General features: G+C 38.5%; 2 protein-coding genes across 3 annotated transcripts; one reads left to right on the top strand and one right to left on the bottom strand.

Moving 5' to 3' along the window:
- Window positions 1-452: 452 nt before the first annotated feature.
- amigo1 (adhesion molecule with Ig-like domain 1) lies at window positions 453-6,479 on the top strand. The gene is made up of 2 exons (XM_079468528.1): window positions 453-589; window positions 1,310-6,479. Exon 2 carries the CDS (start codon window positions 1,420-1,422, stop codon window positions 2,896-2,898), a length of 1,479 nt encoding a protein of 492 aa, XP_079324654.1. The 5' UTR covers window positions 453-589; window positions 1,310-1,419; the 3' UTR covers window positions 2,899-6,479.
- Window positions 6,480-15,881: 9,402 nt separating this feature from the next.
- On the bottom strand, window positions 15,882-21,249 carry sypl2b (synaptophysin-like 2b). 2 transcript variants are annotated; one of them, XM_079466720.1, is made up of 6 exons: window positions 21,126-21,249; window positions 20,776-20,850; window positions 19,960-20,078; window positions 19,602-19,806; window positions 18,721-18,906; window positions 15,882-18,619 (listed from the first exon to the last, which is right to left on the bottom strand). In XM_079466720.1, the coding sequence occupies exons 2-6, from the start codon at window positions 20,842-20,844 to the stop codon at window positions 18,509-18,511; spliced, it is 690 nt and encodes a 229-aa protein (XP_079322846.1). In that variant the 5' UTR covers window positions 20,845-20,850; window positions 21,126-21,249; the 3' UTR covers window positions 15,882-18,508. The 2 variants fall into 2 exon arrangements, with proteins under 2 accessions (XP_079322846.1, XP_079322847.1); XM_079466721.1 differs by lacking the exon at window positions 21,126-21,249 and having other exon boundaries at window positions 15,887-18,619; window positions 20,776-20,967.
- Between the last annotated feature and the right edge of the window lie 931 nt (window positions 21,250-22,180).

The raw sequence follows: 22,180 nt of genomic DNA on the forward strand, positions 1-22,180 counted from the left end.
TATCAGAAAGGGGGGGGGTAATATTTGTTGCTGGGCTATGGTTGAGTTTTGCTGAATCATTGTTTATGTATATGGCCTACAGGCTGCATTAATATACATTTATTTGTATTAATATGACGTTGTTTTAAAGAGCAGGCCGACTTTTTTAAATACTCAATAAGCTAATGCGGTCCCGTATGACTGCAATTACAAACCAGCAGTGTCAATGTCTGCTGTTAGTTAGTCCTACTCCTGTGGGAGAGAATTAAGTTCACTTGCTCAAGAGATTAATAGTATTTGTTACAATCGTCTTCGTCTAGTTTTGTGCCACTTTGAGTTATTCTTAGCGTTGAACTCCATTGCTTTACTTTGTATAGAGTTTAAAACGTGCGTATGTGAGATATTCTGTGCTTTCTGTATGCAGAGTCTGGAGTGTTTCTGTGAGCAGGTCTGCTCATGCGCTCCTGGCGGCTGATGCATATGGAGAGATGCTGCTGAAATGAGGTGCGCGCGTTGCGGCTGCTTTATTTACACCCAACTCGCACCGCATCATCTTCGGATATGGACTTTCTAAAGGGATTGCTATTGCCCCGCGGTGACACATCTCAAGGTTAGTACTCAGACCTGCCCTTGAGCGAGTCTGTTTCTTGACGTCATTTTTATACTTGTGCGTTTTATGTTCTGTCGGCGCGCCTGTCGTCATTTTCGCTTCGCGCTCGGGCTTTAAGCGTTTTATTTTCACCTTCGGAGACTACACCTCTTCTTCTTCGTTTCCGTTTTCGTGTTCTAAATGGGAAAAAACAAGACATACGGATGCAATGGGCAAAAGAATGAGCGCTGGATTGTGTTTTTGAGGTCTTGAAATGGGATGTTTCTGGGCACGCGAATATGGTGATGTATTTGGCAGTTTTAGTGAATTGTGTTTTTTCTCCCAATGAAATCATTGGGGTCTGCATTGCATGCATACGGTAATGGTGCAATGCTACACCGTGAATATATGGAGTCCGAGGCCATAACACGGATCTCACCACTTACAAATACTTTTTTCCCGGGACGGTTTATTAAATTGTCATATTATTTGCAATTTAATTTAAATCGAATACCATTGGATTTAAATGTAGATAAAATATACCGGGTTTACGCTCAGATTTTGCGCTGTGCGCCAATATATGAATGAACAGGTTTGAGCTTGTTTGTAAACCTTTGCGCATACATTAGATAAAGCGCACGCTTGTCTTGACAATATAGCCTTCGCTTTCATTCATGTTATCATAACTCTGTTTGTGAAAAGTATAGGCTATAAAACCCCTTGTTTTTCTTTATATTACAGCTTTAAATGTGCAACGACATCGTTTCCACAAGCTGTTCTTCCAAACACTGTGAAAAGGATTTAAACAAAAGTGGATATTTGTGACTTCACATTTTACCTGCGTGTCAGAAATGCCCTCTTATAATAAATGGTGCGTCAGGTGGGCTGTTTGCTTGTCCTTTGTTCTTGCACTGATCCCCTGGACAAAAGGATCACTGAATTGTCATAAAATGTGCATATGCGCCAGTAACATTGTGAGCTGCTCCAAGGTGAACTTGACCGGAGTACCGAACGACCTGCCCAACTACACGTCTGTGCTCGATCTCAGCTTCAATAATATAAGCGGACTGCGAGCACAATGGACCAAGCACAAACTGTCTAACCTCCACAACCTTTTACTTAGCCACAACAGGTTGAATTTTCTCTCCTCCGAGGCTTTCGTTTTCGTAAAGCAACTGCGCTACCTGGATCTCTCGTCCAACCTCCTACGACAGCTGGACGAGTACATCTTTGAGCCCCTGATCCATCTGGAGGTCTTGCTGCTCTACAACAACCACATCTCGCAGATCGACCGCACTGCCTTCTCCGGTCTTATTAGACTACAGAAGATCTACCTGAGTCAGAATCTGGTGTCTCGATTTCCATCAGAACTGATCAAGGACAAGAGCCGACCGGAGAAGATGAGCCTTCTGGACTTGTCTTCCAATCGGATCAAAGTTCTCCCCATCGCTGATCTGCAGGTCTTACCGGCCTGGGTGAAAAATGGCCTGTACTTCCACAACAACACTCTTATTTGTGACTGTGAGCTGTACAGTTTAATGGCTCACTGGTATATCCGACGGCTCAATTCGGCTGTGGACTTTAAGGACGACCATACCTGTTTGCATCCTAGCCCTGATAAGCGAGTGCTCCGTGTGAACGAACTGAATACTCATATGAACTGCAGCACTTTTAAAGAAACCGATGAAGAGGCTTATTTGGAGCAGACAATCACCCTCAGATGTGATACTCGACATCGGGACATGTCCAAGACCTGGATGCTACCCGGAAATGTAATATTCACCCCTGGCAATAACCAGAGTTACAACGTTGACACAGATGGAAGCCTTAAGATAAAATCAATAAAACCTGAGGAATCAGGTGTGTACACATGCTTCGCAGTGAGCGAGTACCTCAATGAAACGCTCTACGTGGTCGTGAAGGTCCACAACTTCACCCTCAATGGCAACAATGATTCCCTCAACACAGCTTACACCACACTGGTCGGCTGCTTGGCTAGCGTGGTCCTGGTCCTTATCTATCTCTACCTGACACCCTGCCGCTGTTTCTGTTGTCCAGATCAAGGCAAATCGAAGAACAATCAGGAAGACAGCATCCACTCGTCCATGCTGAGCGCCACTCCGACGCATGAGGACATGGCAACCAAAGCAGAGTTCAACAGGCATGTGGCCTTCATAGACCCCAAGGACCTGCAGGGACAGAATGGAAAGGTGAATCCAAATGGTGAGGAAGAAGTGGACGAGGAAGCCATGCAGGGAAAAGGAAAAAGAAAGAAATCTGTCGCAGACTCTATTAGTTCAGTCTTTTCTGACACTCCCATTGTAGTCTAAGGAAAGGCTGCTTATGTTAGGCATAGCCAACTGTGATGGATCTGAATCTCGGATGGACAAAGAGACAGATACGATTCTGCCATCCTCAGTGTTTGGCTGTTTCTGCAAAACCTTTCCAGCATTTTAATCTGTAGCACTTAAGTATATACTGTGAAAAGGTCTTGCCATATTAGTGGACTCTAAACTTGGAACGTTAAGATGTTCCTGGGAGTTTAGGACCAACTAGCTGTAGTCTGAAACATATGAGGTCAGACATTTCTCAACCATCAGAATGAAGAACTGCTAGGTTTCCAATTGATTGAATAAAATCATTAAGATCATAAGCATGAGCTTTACATACTGCTAATGTTAAGAATAGAATGAATGCCCTTGTAGCTAATATATCATATTTACCACTTGTGATGCTAACTGACCAGCCTTATCACTTTATGTAAGCCATATCCAGTTGGTCATTTCAGGAAGAGAGCAATGCACTACCATATTTTAGACTCATCCGCCTATATGGCGGATTAGAAGGCTGTTTTGAAGTCGAACACTGAATAAGCTTTTCTGGTCATTTTAAACCTGCTTGCATAAATATATCCCTTCAACTATGTAACACAGATACCCATAATTCAATGATATTCATTTGAGAATTTTAGAGAAAAATAATTCTTATAAATGACTTTTTCTAATTATTTGTAGAATTAGCCTTTTTAACTGAAGACTATTTGCCACTATTGGACCATGACTGAAGAATCAATATTTGTTTCCTGGTGAAACTGGTTTGGCTCTTTGAATCTAGGCTAGTATATAGCAGACTATTTAAGACGTCCCTTGCATGCCAGTGATAGTTCACCCAAAAATGAAAATTCTTTCATCATTTACTCACTCTCAGGTTGTTCCAAACAAATGTCTTTGTTCTGCTGAACACAAAGGAAGACATTTGGAAGAATGTCAGTAACCAAACAGATTTCTTCCCCCATTTACTGCCAGAGTAAGGAAAATTAATATTATGGCAGTAAATGGGGGATTATATTGGTGTGGTAAAGTGCATTCTTCAAAATAACTTCCTTTGTGTTCGGCAAAAGAACGAAAGTTAAACAGGTATGAAACAATCTGAAGGCGAGTAAATGATGACAGAATTTTTATATTTCGGTGAACTATCCATTTAAACATGTCAGATCTGCTCATTCTCAGCCACTTAATCTGTCATGACAACCAGCCAGTGACATATAACCAAAATGCTAATGAAATCTTTTAATAGAATGAGGTGTCCATCTGCCTGTGTTTTCTTCTCTAAAAGCTAATATGATTTAAGGCTGGATTCAAAAGCAAAAACCGTTGAGAAGACCTCATTTCAGTTGTGTTGCAGTTTGCACTTATGACAGTCATTGCTGACTCATCTATTGTCAAAATGAAAGTAATTTTTCTGGAATCCATGGGGAATCCAATGTAATCTTCACCTGATGTCAAGCCAAAGGGGATTTATTTATTCATTTATGAAATTCTAGAATTCTGCAGAACACATAAGAAAATATTTTGAAGAATGTTGGTAACCGAACAGCGGCAGTACCCGTTCACTTCTATATATTGACAAAAAACGATATGCAAGTCAATGGGTACCACGGTTGGTCAGTTACTAACACTAACACAATCGTTCTACAAAGAAAATCAGTTTTAAATGACAAGAGGGTGAGTAAATGATGGCAGAATCTTCTGTTTTAGGTGAACTATAACTCCCCATTTTACTCACCTTCTAAATTATTACAACCGGGTAAAAGGGTGCTTACAACGATGTTGTATTTGCATAACCAATTTAATAGGAGAATGTTATGAATCATGACTTAACAATGTGTAAAGTTTTCTGGCTGTGTTTAGTGTGTGACAACTGCTAGATCCATCCCAACGACAACAGATGCGTTGTCTTAAAACACACACACCGATTGGTTTACATATATATCTCAACCAGACCCGGTGTTCTCAGTTGTAATCCAAGAAGGAGATATTTCAGAACACCAGTAGGCCGTGATGTCACAGGAAATCAGAGAACCCTACATGGATTTACTGTAGATACCCTTTGCCATACATACATTCTAGACTCAATCTAAAATCATGTGTTAACCATATCCTAATATGTGTAAAGGCTCTTAATCGGGTGAGGCCGTCTTTCCCTAGTTAATTACATCCTGTTTTCTGAAAAAGAGAGAGATTTGGTGAAGCAATTCAATGTTGGATAGGTGGTTGAACTCACAAACAGTATTAACTCAGGGAGTGGGAATGACAGATAATAACAGCTATGGCAGACTGCAGTTATGGGCAGTTACGGTCCCTTACAAGTCTCTCCAGCTGCGATCCAAAATTAGTGTACAGAGGAGGGAAGGAACTTCCCATCACGAGCCCTGAGGGAGGAGGGCCAGAGATCTCTGCGGTCGACTCGCTAAGATCTTTTTAGCAAGAGATGCAAGAGAAGCAGCTTTCACCCCTTTGTGTGTTCTAAACTGTGCGTCCATGGCTATTTTGCTATGAGTTCTTGTGCAAGACCAACGCTCATTACTTAGCATTTGACAGTACATCTGTGCTTTGTATGTGGAAACAGTATTTGTTTTTACAATGTTTATGAGATTGTGTCATTTTGGGTAACTTTTTCCCCTCAAGGTTCCAAAGAGGCTGAATTCCTCGTGGCTCTGTGTATTGTTGTTCCTATACAGTTGTCTAGATTCCAGTTGTGGCTATATTAACATATTTTAATGACACCGACTGTAAAGGTCTTTTTCTGTCATGTTGTATTTTGAAATCTGATCATTATTTGTCTATATGTTGGTATTTAGGGACACACATTGAAAATTCTGTAGATTAAAAAGTCATTAAGCCAGGTTAGAATGTTGAACGTACAAAATGTACAAATGGAGAATATTAGATATAGCGTATCCGTTCATCATGTTGAAGGTGATGTGTGTCGTTTGTTTGATCCAAAAATACTTTCTCCTAGCCATTCGTGAGTTGATATCCCTAAAAAAAATGTAAACACTGTTGTGGTTATAAAACATTGCTCCATTTGAGCATTTTGACCAGCCCAACACGGTAACATTGGCTCGGGACCATCCGTTTGACCGTCTAATGGCAAATGGGAGAAACTGCACACTTCATCTTTTGCATATGGACTTTTAGAAGATCATTGTCAGAATTAAAAAACAATTGACCATAAAAAGGTTCTGGGTTTGTTTTCTAACAGTGATTATAATCTAGATTTGAGTAGTTAAAGCTCGAAAATCTGTAGTTTTGATTTGGAGCAAAACTTACTAGAGCTACAGTAATGCAGACACATCGATGCCAGTTCTCGATAAACTTATTACTTAAACTGTTTGAACAGTAAAAGCTTTAGACTACTCTACTTGTGGCCTCTGAAAGCAGTCCGGAAACGTTGTTTGTTAGGCCTGATATCAGAATTTACTGTAGAATCTTGAATGTCAGAAGACTGACTTTTGGGTGGCACATATTCCTGTGACTGAATGAAAATCCCTTCCTCTCAATGGTAGGCTCTTGTAGAAAAGTATTATTTATGAATAATATAAAAAACCTTAATAAAAAGTGTATTATACAATTTTTTTGTTGAATGCTTTCTGTCCAATGTCATACATTATATTTCTGTAAAACATCTACAAGATCTGACCACATCTACAAGTAATGGTCACTACAAACTGTTGAAATATAAAAAGCTTTTTTTAAGAACTCTTATACATTCCAATGAAAGAATAACAGCATAAAGTTTTGGGACCTGAGGGTATTCCAACGATAGAATTCAAATGTTAGACTTTCTTCTGCAGAACACAAAAGAGGATATTCTGAAGAATGTTATTTACACACATAACCATAAAGACATTTCTAAAAAATATATTTTGTGAGTTCTACAGAAGAATTATATACAAGTTTTCAATGACATATTGATTTTCCTTGGGTTGCTTATTATAAATTAGAATATCTAGTGCCATCTAGTGGCGGGATAAATAATCTCCTTTCATTTAGAACGAGAAAACAAACATGTTTGAGTCCCTCAAAATCCATTATCTGACAGTGAGTTTGGCAGCACAAAGAAGATCCTGAGGTATTGAGTTGCAGGTTACCCACTTATACGTTCACTCACATTTAATCAGGATAGAAAAGCATACATACAGTGCTCTATAGTCCATCATGTGCATAATGTCAGTGGCAAATACATGGCAGTAAGCCTATGCTTCTGGAGCAGTTTAAGGCAGACTCCCTCAGTGAAGAAGCTTTGGCTGTCAGAAGAAAAGAGCAGATGGTAAGAAAAAGATCTAAACTGAGCAGAGCCTCTAAATTAAAGACCCAATTAAACCTTGTCGATTCATTTTAACAGACTATCAATCCGTGACTTCCTATGCTAGCCGGTTTTCTGAACACTGTATTTTCATCCTTGCTTCAAGGTTTGAAAATGTTAAAGACTCAAATATTTAATTTCTCTATCGTGTGAGTAAACATCTACCTAAATCTACCAGACATTTTGTGAAAGGGCAACTTGTAATTCTACAATGATTTATACATTAAACAAACAAGGATTTTGGCCTCTAAAATAAAGTTAAATGTGAAACGTGAAACACATACCTTCTGTGCACCACCTTTTTTGGCACACTGTGAGAGTTTGAACCTGTTCTGCCATCTCCACCCCAGGATGCCAGACTTGAATTAGTTTGGGAAAGAGAGAATTGTGATTTGGCCCTGAGGCTTCTCCTTCATCAGATTCTGTGGGAGGAGGATAGGTCATCTGGGTGGGCATATGGGTGGGCTTTTACATGATCAGCCCCTTTATTTCTGTGGTATATGATGGAATTGGTTTACTGCTAGGCGTGCCATTGAACAGTCCATGGAGAGATGACGTTGCAGTTCTGTACAAGATTTTGCCCTGTTTAGGGCAAGAGAGAAGGGTTCTTATGGCTGGGACGTGAGCTGTTTGAGGCATTATTAGAATTGTAGGTGTTTGTGGTGACAAGGAGTTGATAAGAACATAGTTCTGAGATCTGAGGCATTTTCCTGCAGATTTAAGTTTTTTTTATGAGAACAAACTTAATCTGGACAATTCAAAGAGGAAATTCTAAACAAAATTTTGACCTTTATATGATGTTCAGGTTTTTGTTACTCATTTAATCTTTGTAGGTGTAGTGAACCCACATAACATTTTTGTAAAACTTTATCCATTCTGTATTGCATAAAAAATGTGCTGTCTGTTTTTTGATAAAAATGTACTAATAAAGAAAATATATGATATGGGTAAAATAAAAACATGTTTATCTTGAATAAATCAAAATGTGGGGTTGAAATAATGAATTGCATCTTTTTTGTAAACACTGACTCACAGACCTGAACACCACACAAAGGTAAAAGCAATTCATATTTTATGATTTGACACTTTACCTCTGCAGTGTTTTTTTAAATAAGCAGCACAAACATTATTTACTCATCTTCATATCTTTGAAAATAATTATGAATTTACTTATAGCTTTGGAAGGACATAAATAAGAACGGAAATTTCATGTGAGTGGACTTAAAATATTTACACAACTTGCTTATGTTGAAAGCACACAAAATGTTGTGAAGCATCTTACTTCCACAGATAAGCACTGAGGTGCTGCTCAATCATGGCAGTGAAAGCTGTGCACAGGTGGAGCAGCCTTCTGTCGAACGCTAACATGCCACGCCCAAGTACACATGCTGTGTGGCATGTGAGAAAAGGGACACAGATGTGTTCTATTTTTCAGATTGTGAAAGGCTAATATTATTATTAAACAAAAACACATTATACATCTAGTTCCTGTAGCTCATTTGGTAGAGCATCGCACAGCTCTAAGCTCATGGGTTCAATTCCTTGCATAAATCCCAAAGGAACATTCTGAAAAAATGTATAATTTGAATGCACTTTAGGATGCTTTGTATAAGTGTCTGCAAGACGTATAAATATAAATATTGCATAGTACAAAAATAAAACGTACCCCTAAGGGTTTCGGATGGCAAATGCTCATAGGCAGATGAGCAAATTCTTCTTGGTTCTGCAACATCACTTTCCTCACTGGAGAAACCAGCTGCGAGAGACTCCACCTACAACTTCCTCAGAGCGCATGACTGTGTGCTCCATTTCTAAAGCACTGTCTGATGGTGTCATAAACCTACAAACACATTTAAAGTCCCTGTGAAACCTTATAAATAACTTTAATTCATGTGTCATACAGCATGTAAATCCTAAACTGTTGTCAACTGTCAGAGCCAACTGAGAACAGAAGCATTAGTAATTTGGCATTCGAGATCCAAGTTGAGCAAAGCCTCCTTCTCCTGCCTCATTGGGGAGTGGGGGGCGCTCTCAAAGCTTTGACTTCATCTTATGTTCTGTTACAAGCTGGTCAAAGGTTTTGCTCCTTCCCACCACCTGTCGCTGCTGGTGGACAAATCTATAATTTGTCATTCCAAACCTGTATGACCCCATAACACTGGCGGCTAATGGACCTCTGACACATTTCTCTAAATATCTCATATATGTCTAAATCGTTATCTTTCTCTTAAATAAACAAACAAACAAAGCTCATTTAAATAATCTGAAACATAGCATCAAATTATATTGAACTTTATTTGCAAGATCCTAACAAACTCACAGATAAAGGAAGCAGTCATGTAACCTCTATTTTTTTCCCCAAAATGACTTTATGTGGGACACTTACTAAGGCCATTTTTGTATGTTCTTGCTCCATGATGGGGACTGTGAAAGTCCAAACATTTCTGGAGAGTTTTTTCAACTGGTGGGGGTGCTTTTGGTGGAGTGGGTCCCCGATGGTGTGGGTCTCTAGGACCGGGGGAGGAAAAATGCAAAGGTGATCCATGGAAAATGTTATCCACCTGCTGAACACTAGCAGACGGATGACCGACTAAATGAGTCTTTAGAAAGTATTTCATGTTCGTGAGATTTACCCAGAGCAAGTTTTGCTTTGCACCTGTGTACTTCACGCTGTGGTTTGGAGCGTCCCTGGTGGGGAGTGTGGTGGGGGTCCAGCATCCTGGTGCCTCCTGTCTTGACCCTCACAGAGGCTGCCATGCTTGGAAGGGGTTTTCCCTGCTGGGGCCGGTCTGGAGAGAAGTTGGATGAAAGGCTGTAGCTTGCTGAAGGGACCATGTCTCTCAGAAGCTTATGGTTTCACCACCTGAGCACAATGGCTGCACACCACTCACCACGTGCTGGGCAGTGACCATATATAGACATGTCTGTAAGAGGAATAAAATGTTTCTAAATGAGACGACACAAGTTCCATCTGTAGTTTAAGCTTGTGTCCAATTCTCACTGCAGTACCCTCTTTTTTAAGAGTCGTCGTCTCCATCTTTTTCTTCACATTTTCGCCGCACTCTTCCAGACAGGACCCCAAAATAAGCAGTGAAACAAACAGGAAGTGAAAGTAGGTCACATTAATGTTGAACTGCTTTCAAAATGGAAAATGTGCTAAATTCACAAATTCTTTCGCGATAACTGCATTTCTTCATGTGTGAAGAAATTGTAATTGTTGGGAACAAAGGAATCACAGGTTCAGAGCTGGCCTAATTTCTCAGACCTACTAAGAAGCGCTATTCATTTGTAAAGATGTCTCACTTAGTAACTTAAGGGTGTAAAGATGCCAACAGCATAGTTGAAAAGCAAGGGCAATGTAGGTGTAGGCTAATGCAAAGGGAAACTTCAATATAGCGTTTCGTGTTTGCAATATGTGCATGTAATTTTGTTGTTGTCGAAGTGTTCTGTAATTGTACAGTATAAAAAAGGGGATGTCCTGATAGATAAATGTACGTAGGTTACTACAACTAACCACTAGAGGTAAGTAGAGGTTTACGGACCTATAGGTGGTTGTTGTTCGAGTAAGTTGAGAGCCGACTGTAAACATGTGAGCTGTAATAAAGACATTTGTTTTTTATTTTTTTATTATTGAAATGATCAAGATTTACAAACAAACATGGCTGCAGAACATCCGTTTCTTCATAATATAATAGATGTGTAGGCATCTGTGGCCTAGTGGTTAGAGCGTTGGGCTTGTGGTCAGAAGTTGCTGATTCGGATTTCAGTGCCATCAGGTCATGACTGAAATGCCATATATGGTCAACGTTCTTGTCCATCACGTGTTTATTTGTACTTTCTCACGTTTTGGTATATAATTCCAATGTTTTTCACTCATGTCTCTTCAAAAAATATATAAAATATAAATTACAACAAAACAAGCAGTTTGCTGATCTTTGTCTTAATTGAACATTTCACATTGTTTGGTGTGCTTTGTAACATGACTGCAATTAAAATCTCAGCGCTATGCATAGATGCATACTGGACACCTTTTACCACATGACTGCATCCATATATTATTTAATAATCCCTAAAGTACTTCATTCAGTTTTTTTCTCTCCTTGACAAGTTACAAACGTTGTCTGTGGTTAGCCGTTAGCACTAGCTATAAGGAGGGGCTCTGGCATAGATAAGAAACCCTTATTTTAGTTAGATCGAAGGCTCTTTAATACATCCAACTGGAGAAAGCGTAAAAGCGAACCAAACCCATTGACATCCATTTAACTGTGTTCCGATAAAGCATTAGCCGTTGCGCTTTTGGTTTTGGCGTAGATATCTCAAATGTATATTATGAATAGCCAGAATAACATTGTAGATATCTTCATTGCCTGTTATGACTAGTAATAATCACATTGTAGATATACAAATTCCAATTGCGACGACTCAAAATTACAGAAGAGATATCTGGAATTGGAATTTTGACTAGTCAAAACTAAATTATGACTAGTACAGCCAGGCGTATTTTATGTCAAAATGGCTTGCCATAGAGCTACAACCTCGAACTACACCACTGTGCAGCACGTGATTCGGCCCACATGGGAAGATGGCGGAGAGTCAGAGACAGTTCGAGGTAGTCGGAGTATGCAAAAAATGATCGATATCCACAGAGGTGAAGTTTTCATCTAGCTCCTCCTCGCTGGACGTCTAATGCTCTGCAGCGAGCACCACTTGAAACATTCAGCAAAAGGGCTTACAATATCAGGAATCGCAATTCCGTGCAACATTTCAGAGTTCAGGAAACACCTAGTGTGGATGGTCAGGGTATATTCTGGCAAACAGTTTCCCGATCAAGTTTCGCAATCGGCAAAGCAGCTGTAGCACACGCCGTTTTCCAACACACGATGGGTTATTCGCAAAGCAAAACGTACCTGGCCGCCTCCACAGCGCTGTACTATGGATTCGAATAGAAAGCGAGAAGATTAAGACGTAAGAGGCGGGGCAACTGTTTGAAAATTTCAAAATAATGTATGAATGAAAAATGCTAAAGTAGCATGTTAATAAACTGGTGGCATATGGCGTTACGTTCTTATTTCACATTTGAATACTTTGACTTATTTATCAAATCTGTAAAAACTGAACAGCACAATTTCAATGTAGACCTTTTTTTATTATTGTAATGTAAATTAATATATATTTTAATGACTACCACATGCTGAACAATGATGATGGCGCCTGAAATCGTGTTTTTTTGTATAATGTTATCATGTTTGTAATTGTTTTTAATTGCGTTAGTTTGCTGTATTTTTTGTTATTATGGTTAAAATCAAAACGATCCAACTGCAGTGAGAATAACATTTATTGTAAGGCAAAATACAAAAGCATAATTTTTCATGATCTCTCTCTCTCTCTCTCTCTCTCTCTCGCATTTTTTTCATTATAAAATATGAAACTTGAAAGGACAGTTGTTGTCGCTACAGCCTGCGTAAATCATTAGTGAATTCAAGCAGCGGACTCATTTGGGAACGCAGTTTAATGTCAAAATGTCAAATGACTGGCTAAATTCGGAACTGCACCAGATGATCTCAATTCCCGACAATTTTATATCTAAAATGTATTTCGCAACAATAACATGTTGTCTTAAATAAATGTTTAATATTGGGTTTCAAATAAGTAATTTTGTTTATCTTTTAATTCAAACTCTACGTGATCCACACTCGTGCACCAAAAATGTGATTGCCAACCACGATAAATCACTTTAAGTAGAATAAATAATTGTGATGACTGTAACTGTTTAATTTCTTAAAGATACAGGGTACTTAGAGCACAATATTTGTTTAAATGCCGAAAATAAATACACATTAAAACAAAAACAAAAAAAGTATTTCTATAAACAAGCGCGTTTTAGTCCACCGGAAGTCCAGCTGCGCTGCCTCTGGTGATCAGTGGTGGTATAGCACATAAGGGGCATGTTTACCGGCATCTTTAATGACATAAATCAGCTGTAGTGGTTTACGCCAACCATATGTAAATATGTAGACTATTTATGTGCTATGCAGCAGTGTGCACGTACGTGCGCGCGTCACTGCTTATCGCACCTGCAGCGGGGAGGTTCCATAGCCTCAGTTTAAAGTTCGTTTTGCACTTCTATATAGCCTACAACTCTACATAGTGCTTACAATATAGGCTTAAACAACTCCATTGAAAAAAAACCCATTGAAACAATCTTTTATATAGTAATATACGAAATCACATCTTGTGTAGCCGGTCCCACTCGCCCCGCTCTCAGAGGGCTTCGAACTAACGTTGGTCCGAATAACGAGGAGGCTAAAGAACGCAGTCTCTGTTGGTCGGGGAGTGAGGCTTACAGGCTGCACAGCTCAGACAGTTTAACCACAAGACACATACATTTTATTGTCATTGCAGCCAAAGCAAACAACACAATTCTTAAAGCACCTTTAATACAGAGAGAGACAGAGAGAGAGACGGAGAGAGAGAGAGAGAGAGAGAGAGAGAGAGAGAGAGAGAGAGACAGAGACAGAGAGAGAGAGAGACAGAGAGAGAGAGAGACACAGAGAGAGAGAGAGACACAGAGAGAGAGAGAGAGAGAGAGAGAGACAGAGAGAGAGAGAGAGAGAGAGAGACACAGAGAGAGAGAGAGAGACACAGAGAGAGAGAGACAGAGAGAGAGACAGAGAGAGAGAGACACACAGAGAGAGAACTAAGAAAAGTGTTGACCATGTACAGACTCAGTGAACACAAGCTCACTGTGGAGACGGGCCGACACAGACAGACATGGACTCCAAGAGAAGAGCGACTGTGTCCACACTGCACACAGAGACAAGTGGAAACAGAGCTGCACTTCTTAACCTCGTGTCCAAACTATACGGACATCAGAGAAACATTCTTCCCCCAGTTCACAAACTTCCACAAAGACTTCAACCAGTTTCTATAACAGGACAAGATCTCATACATACTGGGAGAAAAGCCCTGTCACGACAGAAGAGAAACAACCAGCACAACACACACAACACAACACACACAACACACACAACACTGACACAACACACACACAACACAACACTGACACAACACACACAACACTGACACAACACACACAACACTGACACAATACTGACACAATACTGACACAACACTGACACAACACACACAACACACACAACACTGACACAATACTGACACAACACACACAACACTGACACAAAACACACAACACTGACACAACACACACAAACTGACTCTTATGACAGGATCCTGTCACTTTCACTAAGAACTTTTGTCAATACTTCGCACTTTTATGTCTGTATTGATGTGTACATATTGTTTCTTATATAGGATACTCTTATTTTATACAGAATGTTTATATTTAATCTTCCTGCTTTGGCAATGTAAAACACTTTTTATCATGCCAATAAAGCTTTTTTGAATCTTGAATCTTGAATCTTGAATCTTGAATCTTGAGAGAGAGACACAGAGATGAGAGAGAGAGAGAGAGAGAGAGAAGAGAGAGAGAGAGAGAGAGACAGAGAGAGAGAGAGAGAGAGAGAGAGTGAGAGAGAGAGAGAGAGAGAGAGAGAGAGAGAGACAGAGAGAGAGAGAGAGAGAGAGAGAGAGAGAGAGAGAGAGACAGAGAGACAGAGAGACAGAGAGACAGAGAGACAGAGAGACAGAGAGACAGAGACAGAGACAGAGACAGAGACAGAGACAGAGAGAGAGAGAGAGAGAGAGAAGAGAGAGAGAGAGAGAGAGAGAGAGAGAGAGAGAGAGAAAATTATGCTTTTGTATTTTGCCTTACAATAAATGTTATTCTCACTGCAGTTGGATCGTTTTGATTTTAACCATAATAACAAAAAATACAGCAAACTAACGCAATTAAAAACAATTACAAACATGATAACATTATACAAAAAAACACGATTTCAGGCGCCATCATCATTGTTCAGCATGTGGTAGTCATTAAAATATATATTAATTTACATTACAATAATAAAAAAAGGTCTACATTGAAATTGTGCTGTTCAGTTTTTACAGATTTGATAAATAAGTCAAAGTATTCAAATGTGAAATAAGAACGTAACGCCATATGCCACCAGTTTATTAACATGCTACTTTAGCATTTTTCATTCATACATTATTTTGAAATTTTCAAACAGTTGCCCCGCCTCTTACGTCTTAATCTTCTCGCTTTCTATTCGAATCCATAGTACAGCGCTGTGGAGGCGGCCAGGTACGTTTTGCTTTGCGAATAACCCATCGTGTGTTGGAAAACGGCGTGTGCTACAGCTGCTTTGCCGATTGCGAAACTTGATCGGGAAACTGTTTGCCAGAATATACCCTGACCGTGGATCACCGTCGTCGAGTCCAGCTGCTTGTAATACGAGACAGGGGTAACTGCAGCCTGGAGCAATGGGCGTGCTGAAAGGTAGGGGCGTGTCAAAAGGTAGGGGCGTGCCAAAAGGTTTCTGATTGGTGAAAGGAGTTTTGCTGTATTGGCCAATCAGCGTTAAACTTTTGTTCCATACTCCAGTCCAGCAGGCGGCGGTAAAGCACTTATCAGTTGGTTTGCAAACCGTGCCAAACTTTAAGAGGAAAAAAGCCACTACAGTGGTAAGTAATTTCCTTTAGCCAAAGAAGATGGCGGCGGCAAGATATGGTGCAATTAATCATTAGATTAGATTAGATTCAACTTTTTTTGTCATTACACATATACAAGTACAGTGTAACGAAATGTAGTTTAGGTCTAACCAGAAGTGCAGTTAGCAAGTGCAGGATACACAGTTAGAATGAATACAGAATACAATATGAGAGAATATAATACAGTGGGCATGGATTATAAAAATATTTTGCAGTAGGAATGTTCTATGAAAATATGACAGAAGGTATATACTATGAATAATATATACAGATGACTATATACTATGAACATTAATGTACAGGTGGATATGAACAGATAATAATTTAGACTAAAATAGTGCAAGTGACTTAGTTATGCATAAATTATTGACATTGGCTATTAAAGTTGCAGTGCAATAGGTGAGTTAATGCAGTTGTTGAAGTTACAGTGCAGTGGATGAGTTAATGCAGTTATTAAAGTTACGGTGGAGTATACGAGTTAGTGCAGTTAATAGGTTGCAGTCCAGAAGATGAGTTAATGCAGTTTATAGGTTACAGAGCAGTAGATTAGTTAATGCAGTTATTGAAGTTACAGTGCAATAGATGAGTAATGTTTATCTATGATTTATATAACGTAATTATGTATCGTTGACTGGAAATCTGTCAGTCCAGAAGTGAGAAAAGAATACAGATTGGAGTTTGAGCTCACCAGGTGCGCTTGCTGTGACAACATCTACAAAAACACCTTTGGCTACAGTGGCAATGGAAAGAAGGGGGTCTTCACAGCATTCTATTCAGGGAAAGAGTTTGCTGGGTTCTGTTCAATGGACTGCTAATACAAAATGAGTGGCTGAATGTTTCTGTTTACTTGAATTGGAAACAAAGCTGATTTTTTTTTGTGAATAAAGCTGTGTCTGTTTCCTAAATTGGTTGTCATTTAGCAGAAAGATACTAAACCCTTCAATTCTGTGGTGTTTTTATTAACTAGTTTTCTCTATGAAGCAAAACATTGTTTTCAGGGTAAGGTATAACAATAGGTTTTGTTTGTTAAAATTAATGTATTAATTAACGTTAACTATGATTAATGGATTTGTTACAGTATTTGTTTTAAGCTTTGTTAGTATTAGTTAATAAAAATACAGCTGCTCGTAGTTTGTTCACTTCAAAGTGCTTTAATGTTAACGAATACAACTTTTAAATAACTCCTATCTAAAAACAAATAGTGCGACTGTGTTAAGAGGCTTTTGTACCCTAAAATTAGTTGCTATTTGTTTTTGATCGCTATATTTAGTATTAAGTTTTATAAACTATTTTAATCGTAAAAGACTACAATATGTAAAAATGAGAATATACTATGAAATGTTGAAACAAAATAATAGTAATGAAAGCGAGAAAAAAAGATGAAAGGAAGTATATATAATTCATATTTACTGCTTACAGTTTTTGCAAACTTTAACCTAAACTTGCCGTGGCGATGACGTCAGTAACCCGCGCCATGCAGGCAGTTTTCGCAAAACCTTTCGACACGCCCATACTGTTCGGCGAGACCAATGAGAAACCTTCTGTCACGCCCCATGCCGTTTGCCACACCCTCAACTTTTGGCACGCCCATTGCTCCAGGCTGCAGTTAACCCTACTTGTGTAATACAGCAAATAATTGCGTGTTTTAGTCCCGGTTTCTTTGTCTCCTATTCTCCTCAGCCAGTTTTTACCACTCAGATGAACGTGAATTGGCGTTCAGGGGGGGGCGTGTCCCGGCCGTGTTCACGTTGGAAAGTGACGTCAATGCATAACCTCTATTGAAGTGCGCATGCCCAGTGGAAGTATGCGTTTTGCCTTTTAGCCAAAACGCAGATAGACGGGAGCGCGTTTCTACGTCACTTTGCACGTTCACTCAATATCGCTCATGAACGTGTCCGCACGCGTTTAGGAAATAATCGACATAATAATCGACAGCCACTGAAATATTTTTGCAATTGGATCATCTGTGTGTGAATTACACCATTTAAGTAACACCACCACATAATTATTTTAACAAATATGAAACCCTTTCTGATTTTATTAAATCCGCTACTTTTCTGTAACTCATACAAAAAAGGTGAAAAACTTGTGCCCGATTTGACGTAAACATTTTTACAATTTAACGAAGTTCATGGTTCAAACTGATTTTAAGAAGAAAATGGAGATATTTGTGAGATGACAAGGTCAAAGTGGAATAAAAACAGCAATGAGAAAACACAAGAACGTGCAACAGCAATTTCTATAAAAGAAAACACAACATTCACAAAATCAGGTTATATCCAACTTAATCCCATTCAGTTAAAGGTATTAAAAACACATTTGGTAATTTTTTTTGTGTTGTTACAGAGTCAAAATACTTCAACAACTCAACAGTAACACAGAAGAGATGAAATGTAACATTTTAATGACCGCTGTAACAATTTACTTCGTACATACAGGTTTGTGCCCAGGTGCATTTGTACCTTTAAAATATAACAATGCACATTTTCCAAATATACAGCTTTGCTGTAGTGTGCAAATTTTATAGAACAGTACAGAAATATGCTGACCGCTGATAGTGCTTTTGTGACAGGAGTCACCTTTGGGATATCAAGGATCAGTCGGCTGAGATGTGTTGCATCAACACCTGCTTGATGAATGTAGATGGGACTTGCTGTTTAATTACGGTTGTCCTGTTCCCTCTTGCAGATTCCCTGCCTTGTGGAATGGCGTCTCTTTATAGATAAACCAGCAGTTTCCTACCCACAGGATAAGGTTGAGGAATCCAAACATCTAGAAATAACAGATGACAACAAATTAACTTTAAAATTAAATATGAAAAAAATTGGTATAAAACCATTTGTTTATTTTGTTATACGTTATAATGCTCTTACCACTGAGGAATTGAGACGACCCATTAGAGGAATGTGCCCAGCTGTGCATTTGTTGGTTATACAAACTTTAGTTATGGACACAAATGTATTGGGACTAGTTGCATATTTCACATCAGTGAGGCCTTTCCCCCAGGCAGAAGATGAAACCAGCCACAAAAACATGAAGATCCCAGTTATCAGCAGATCCTGTTGAAAGTTATATGTGGCAAATTACAATATAGTTTCAAACTATATAGTTACCTTAAACCTTAACTTCACACAATTGGTCCAGCATGCCCTGCAATTCTTTTGTTTTGAGGAAGATGAGTTAAATCAGTTGAAATAAAGACCATTTGATGCATCTACTCCAGCCTCGAGCTTTCAAAAACATTCGTAGCTGTTGTCGGAAAAGCACACCCCTCTGTTTCTTAATTTACATACCAATGTGAAAGAATCTCTTCTCACCCCCACACAGCAATTTGCAACAGCACAGAAAAGTTTCAAAACTCAGTTTAACTCAAATGTATTCTGATTTTGTTCCAATTTGTCAAATGCAAATGGAAATGTGTAATTTGATTTCCCATACAAAAGTGAAAAAGAAAAGAAAAAAAGAATGTACACAAACCCTCTCTCTTTCTCTCAACAGAAAGTGGTCTAGCTTTTGTTGAAACTAGTAACTTTGTATTAGCACCTATTGTATTATTGCTCCTGTATGACATATCGCTTAGTGCTCCATGAACTCTTTGCCGGTCCCTTTGAATAAAAGCGTTTGCTAAATGACTAAATGTATATGTAAAGTGTGAATCTGTTTATGTGACATCCATTATACCAGCCCACATATCATGAACACAAAAACAAGACAATTCTAAAAATAGGTATTGATTGAACTTAAACACACTTACAACAATGGGGCCACGGGGAGACTCTCGGTAAAGGTGCTGGTAACCCAGGTACAACACAAGCGTTGCAGTGCAGTAGAGAAAAGCCAAAACACCAACAGCAACAAAAAACTCAGCCGAAGATGAATAATTTCCAATCAAATGTCTGGTATCAAACTGTGTGTCATTGACCTTGCAGGTTGGGACTTTGTAACTCTGGTTATTAAGCCTGTATAAAATAAATATTTGATAAAACAATATGTGTAAATTAGTATTATTAAAAGATAATGAACGCAGAAATAATGTATTGTGAATTGGACAGTCTCTGTCAGTGTATTATATAATCTTAAAATCAGTATAACCCAAATTTAGCAACGCTCACCTAAAAGGGTAGCTGAAGGGTACAATAACTTCATAGCTTTCATTGCCGTGACACAGGATGTTGAAACTTGAAGAGCCAGAATACCCTCCCGTTGAAGCAAATGCAAATATGGCGAATATCTGCAGCAATAAAACAGAAAGAACAAGACAGCAGATAGTAAGTAGAAAGAAAGTGGTTTTCAAACTGGGGGCCCCAAGATGGATCCAGGGGGGCTACATATTTTGTGGCATTTAACAAATCTAGAAATCATAAAGGTTATGCAATCAAACATCAGAAAAATAATCCTACCAACCAAAATAATTGATATTCCAGCCACCATTGTATAATTGAATATATTTTTATGTCTTAATATATTTTCTAAGTCTTAATTTGGGGGGCCGCAATGCTTCCTACACAAAGGGGGCATTACAACAACAAAAATTGGAGAACCAGTGTTTAACATTATACAAAAAAACAAAGAATGCCTAATATTATATAACACTGAGATAATTATGAGCATAGGACACCAATATATTATATAAACATTTGTATAATAGTGAGTTATGTATAAAATTTCCTCATCTACTAATATTAAACAAAGGAATAAATTATATAGAGACACGAAAATGTACTTTTTTGACTCTTATTATGACGTGTTGCACACGTTGCATCATTAAACTAGTTGAAGAAAGACCTTAAGTAAACTACAAAAAGCCGTTTTTAGCATGTGACTCAAATTATGAGTTTTTACATATATAATGTTTGACTTTAAAGACATAAAAAAGCAAAGCACCTTTAAATGTTTCTAACATAGGCCTTAACTTTCAAAGCACTTACCCATTCCAGTACACGTATAAATCCCAGTGGTTCTTTCAACGGGCCGAGATCAAAGTTAAATGCGCTCATCTTGCTCTGCAAATAAAGCATCAGCAATGACCAATCAAATGACCGTTACAACTGACAGGAACATGGTGCGATAAACTCAACTGCTGTCGGAAATGTGTTGAAACGCTACACGCATGCTGCGGCACGAGTTTCAGTCAGCACATCGCAATTATTCAAAAAGATCGTTTTTCCGCATCGTATCTGAATAACATACTCCGTTTGGCTAATGTGAATGAAAGTTAGCATGGTGGAGAACATAACGTTAATTTCAGTGATTATAAAACAAGAAAGAGAAAGAATACCTTGGTAAGTCCACAGTCATATATCTAAAAGTTGTCAAAGTTATTTCCCCTTTCTGCTCTAGACATGGTTTTATCACGTGACTCGTGACGCACTACACACCCAAACGTAGGACCGGAGACATGGAAATTCATGTTTTCGTTTGTGATCGCTTAACACGTAAACTTTTCGTGTTTCTTTTAAATTGCACCTTAATAATTCACTTTCATACATATTCATAAAACATTATCATATACATAGTAAAGTTACAATAATACATTCATATTGTGGTCGTTGAATCAACTTTGTAGCTTTCAAAATAAATTGAGACAAAATTTTTTTTTTCTAATTTAATAAATTCACATGATCTGAACTTTAATAAAGAGCACACTACAGTGTCTACCTGTGCTGTGCGTACACAAATACTAATCAATTGAAATAAATAAAAATAAATTAAATAAATTGAAATAAATGTACGTCTTAAACATAATCGACTTTGAACAGCCTTGACGCCGTATGACCATAAGAGGACGCCATTATCACGTTGGATTTCACGAGGCTGACGCTTTGGTTAAATATATATTTGACCCAAAAATGAAAATTCTGTAATTTACTCACCCTTAGACTGTTCCAAACCTGTAAACATTTCTTTGTTTTGCTGAACACAAGAGAAATTGGGAAGAATGTCAGATCTCTCCCATTATTTACCGCCGTAGCAGGGAAAATAAATACTTTGGGAGTCAATGGGGGTCAGATTTGACAATCTTCCAGATATCTTCCTGTGTGTTCAACAGAACAAAGGAATTTATACAGGTTTGGAACAATCTAAGGGTGAGTGAATGACGAGAGAATTTTCATTTTTGGTTAAAATATCCCTTTAAAGGTCTGGGTATGACAAACACATTGTTAGAAGTTGCTTGTTATCTTTGAGAACAGTTTATTAAAAATACTGAAAAACAGTTTAGGCTTACAAAATGATAAACATACAGAGGATTATATTTCACAATACAGAAATACAACCCATACTGGGGTCCTAAAATTAACAGCTGAGTTTGAAGTGAATATAATAGCATGTCAT

Source organism: Barbatula barbatula, assembly GCF_947034865.1.
Source record: "Barbatula barbatula genome assembly, chromosome: 11".
Lineage (NCBI taxonomy): Eukaryota > Metazoa > Chordata > Actinopteri > Cypriniformes > Nemacheilidae > Barbatula > Barbatula barbatula.

What these genes read in the sequence shown, in the direction of transcription:
- sypl2b (XM_079466721.1), bottom strand. Translation starts at nt 20,865, where the DNA reads ATGCTTTATTTGCAGAGCAAGATGAGCGCATTTAACTTTGATCTCGGC. An exon ending in CCCTTCAGCTACCCTTTTAG is followed by an intron (nt 19,807 to 19,959) that starts GTGAGCGTTGCT and finishes TATTTTATACAG; the next exon opens with GCTTAATAACCAGAGTTACA. An exon ending in CTCCCCGTGGCCCCATTGTT is followed by an intron (nt 18,907 to 19,601) that starts GTAAGTGTGTTT and finishes AACTTTCAACAG; the next exon opens with GATCTGCTGATAACTGGGAT.
- amigo1 (XM_079468528.1), top strand. Translation starts at nt 1,420, where the DNA reads ATGCCCTCTTATAATAAATGGTGCGTCAGGTGGGCTGTTTGCTTGTCC.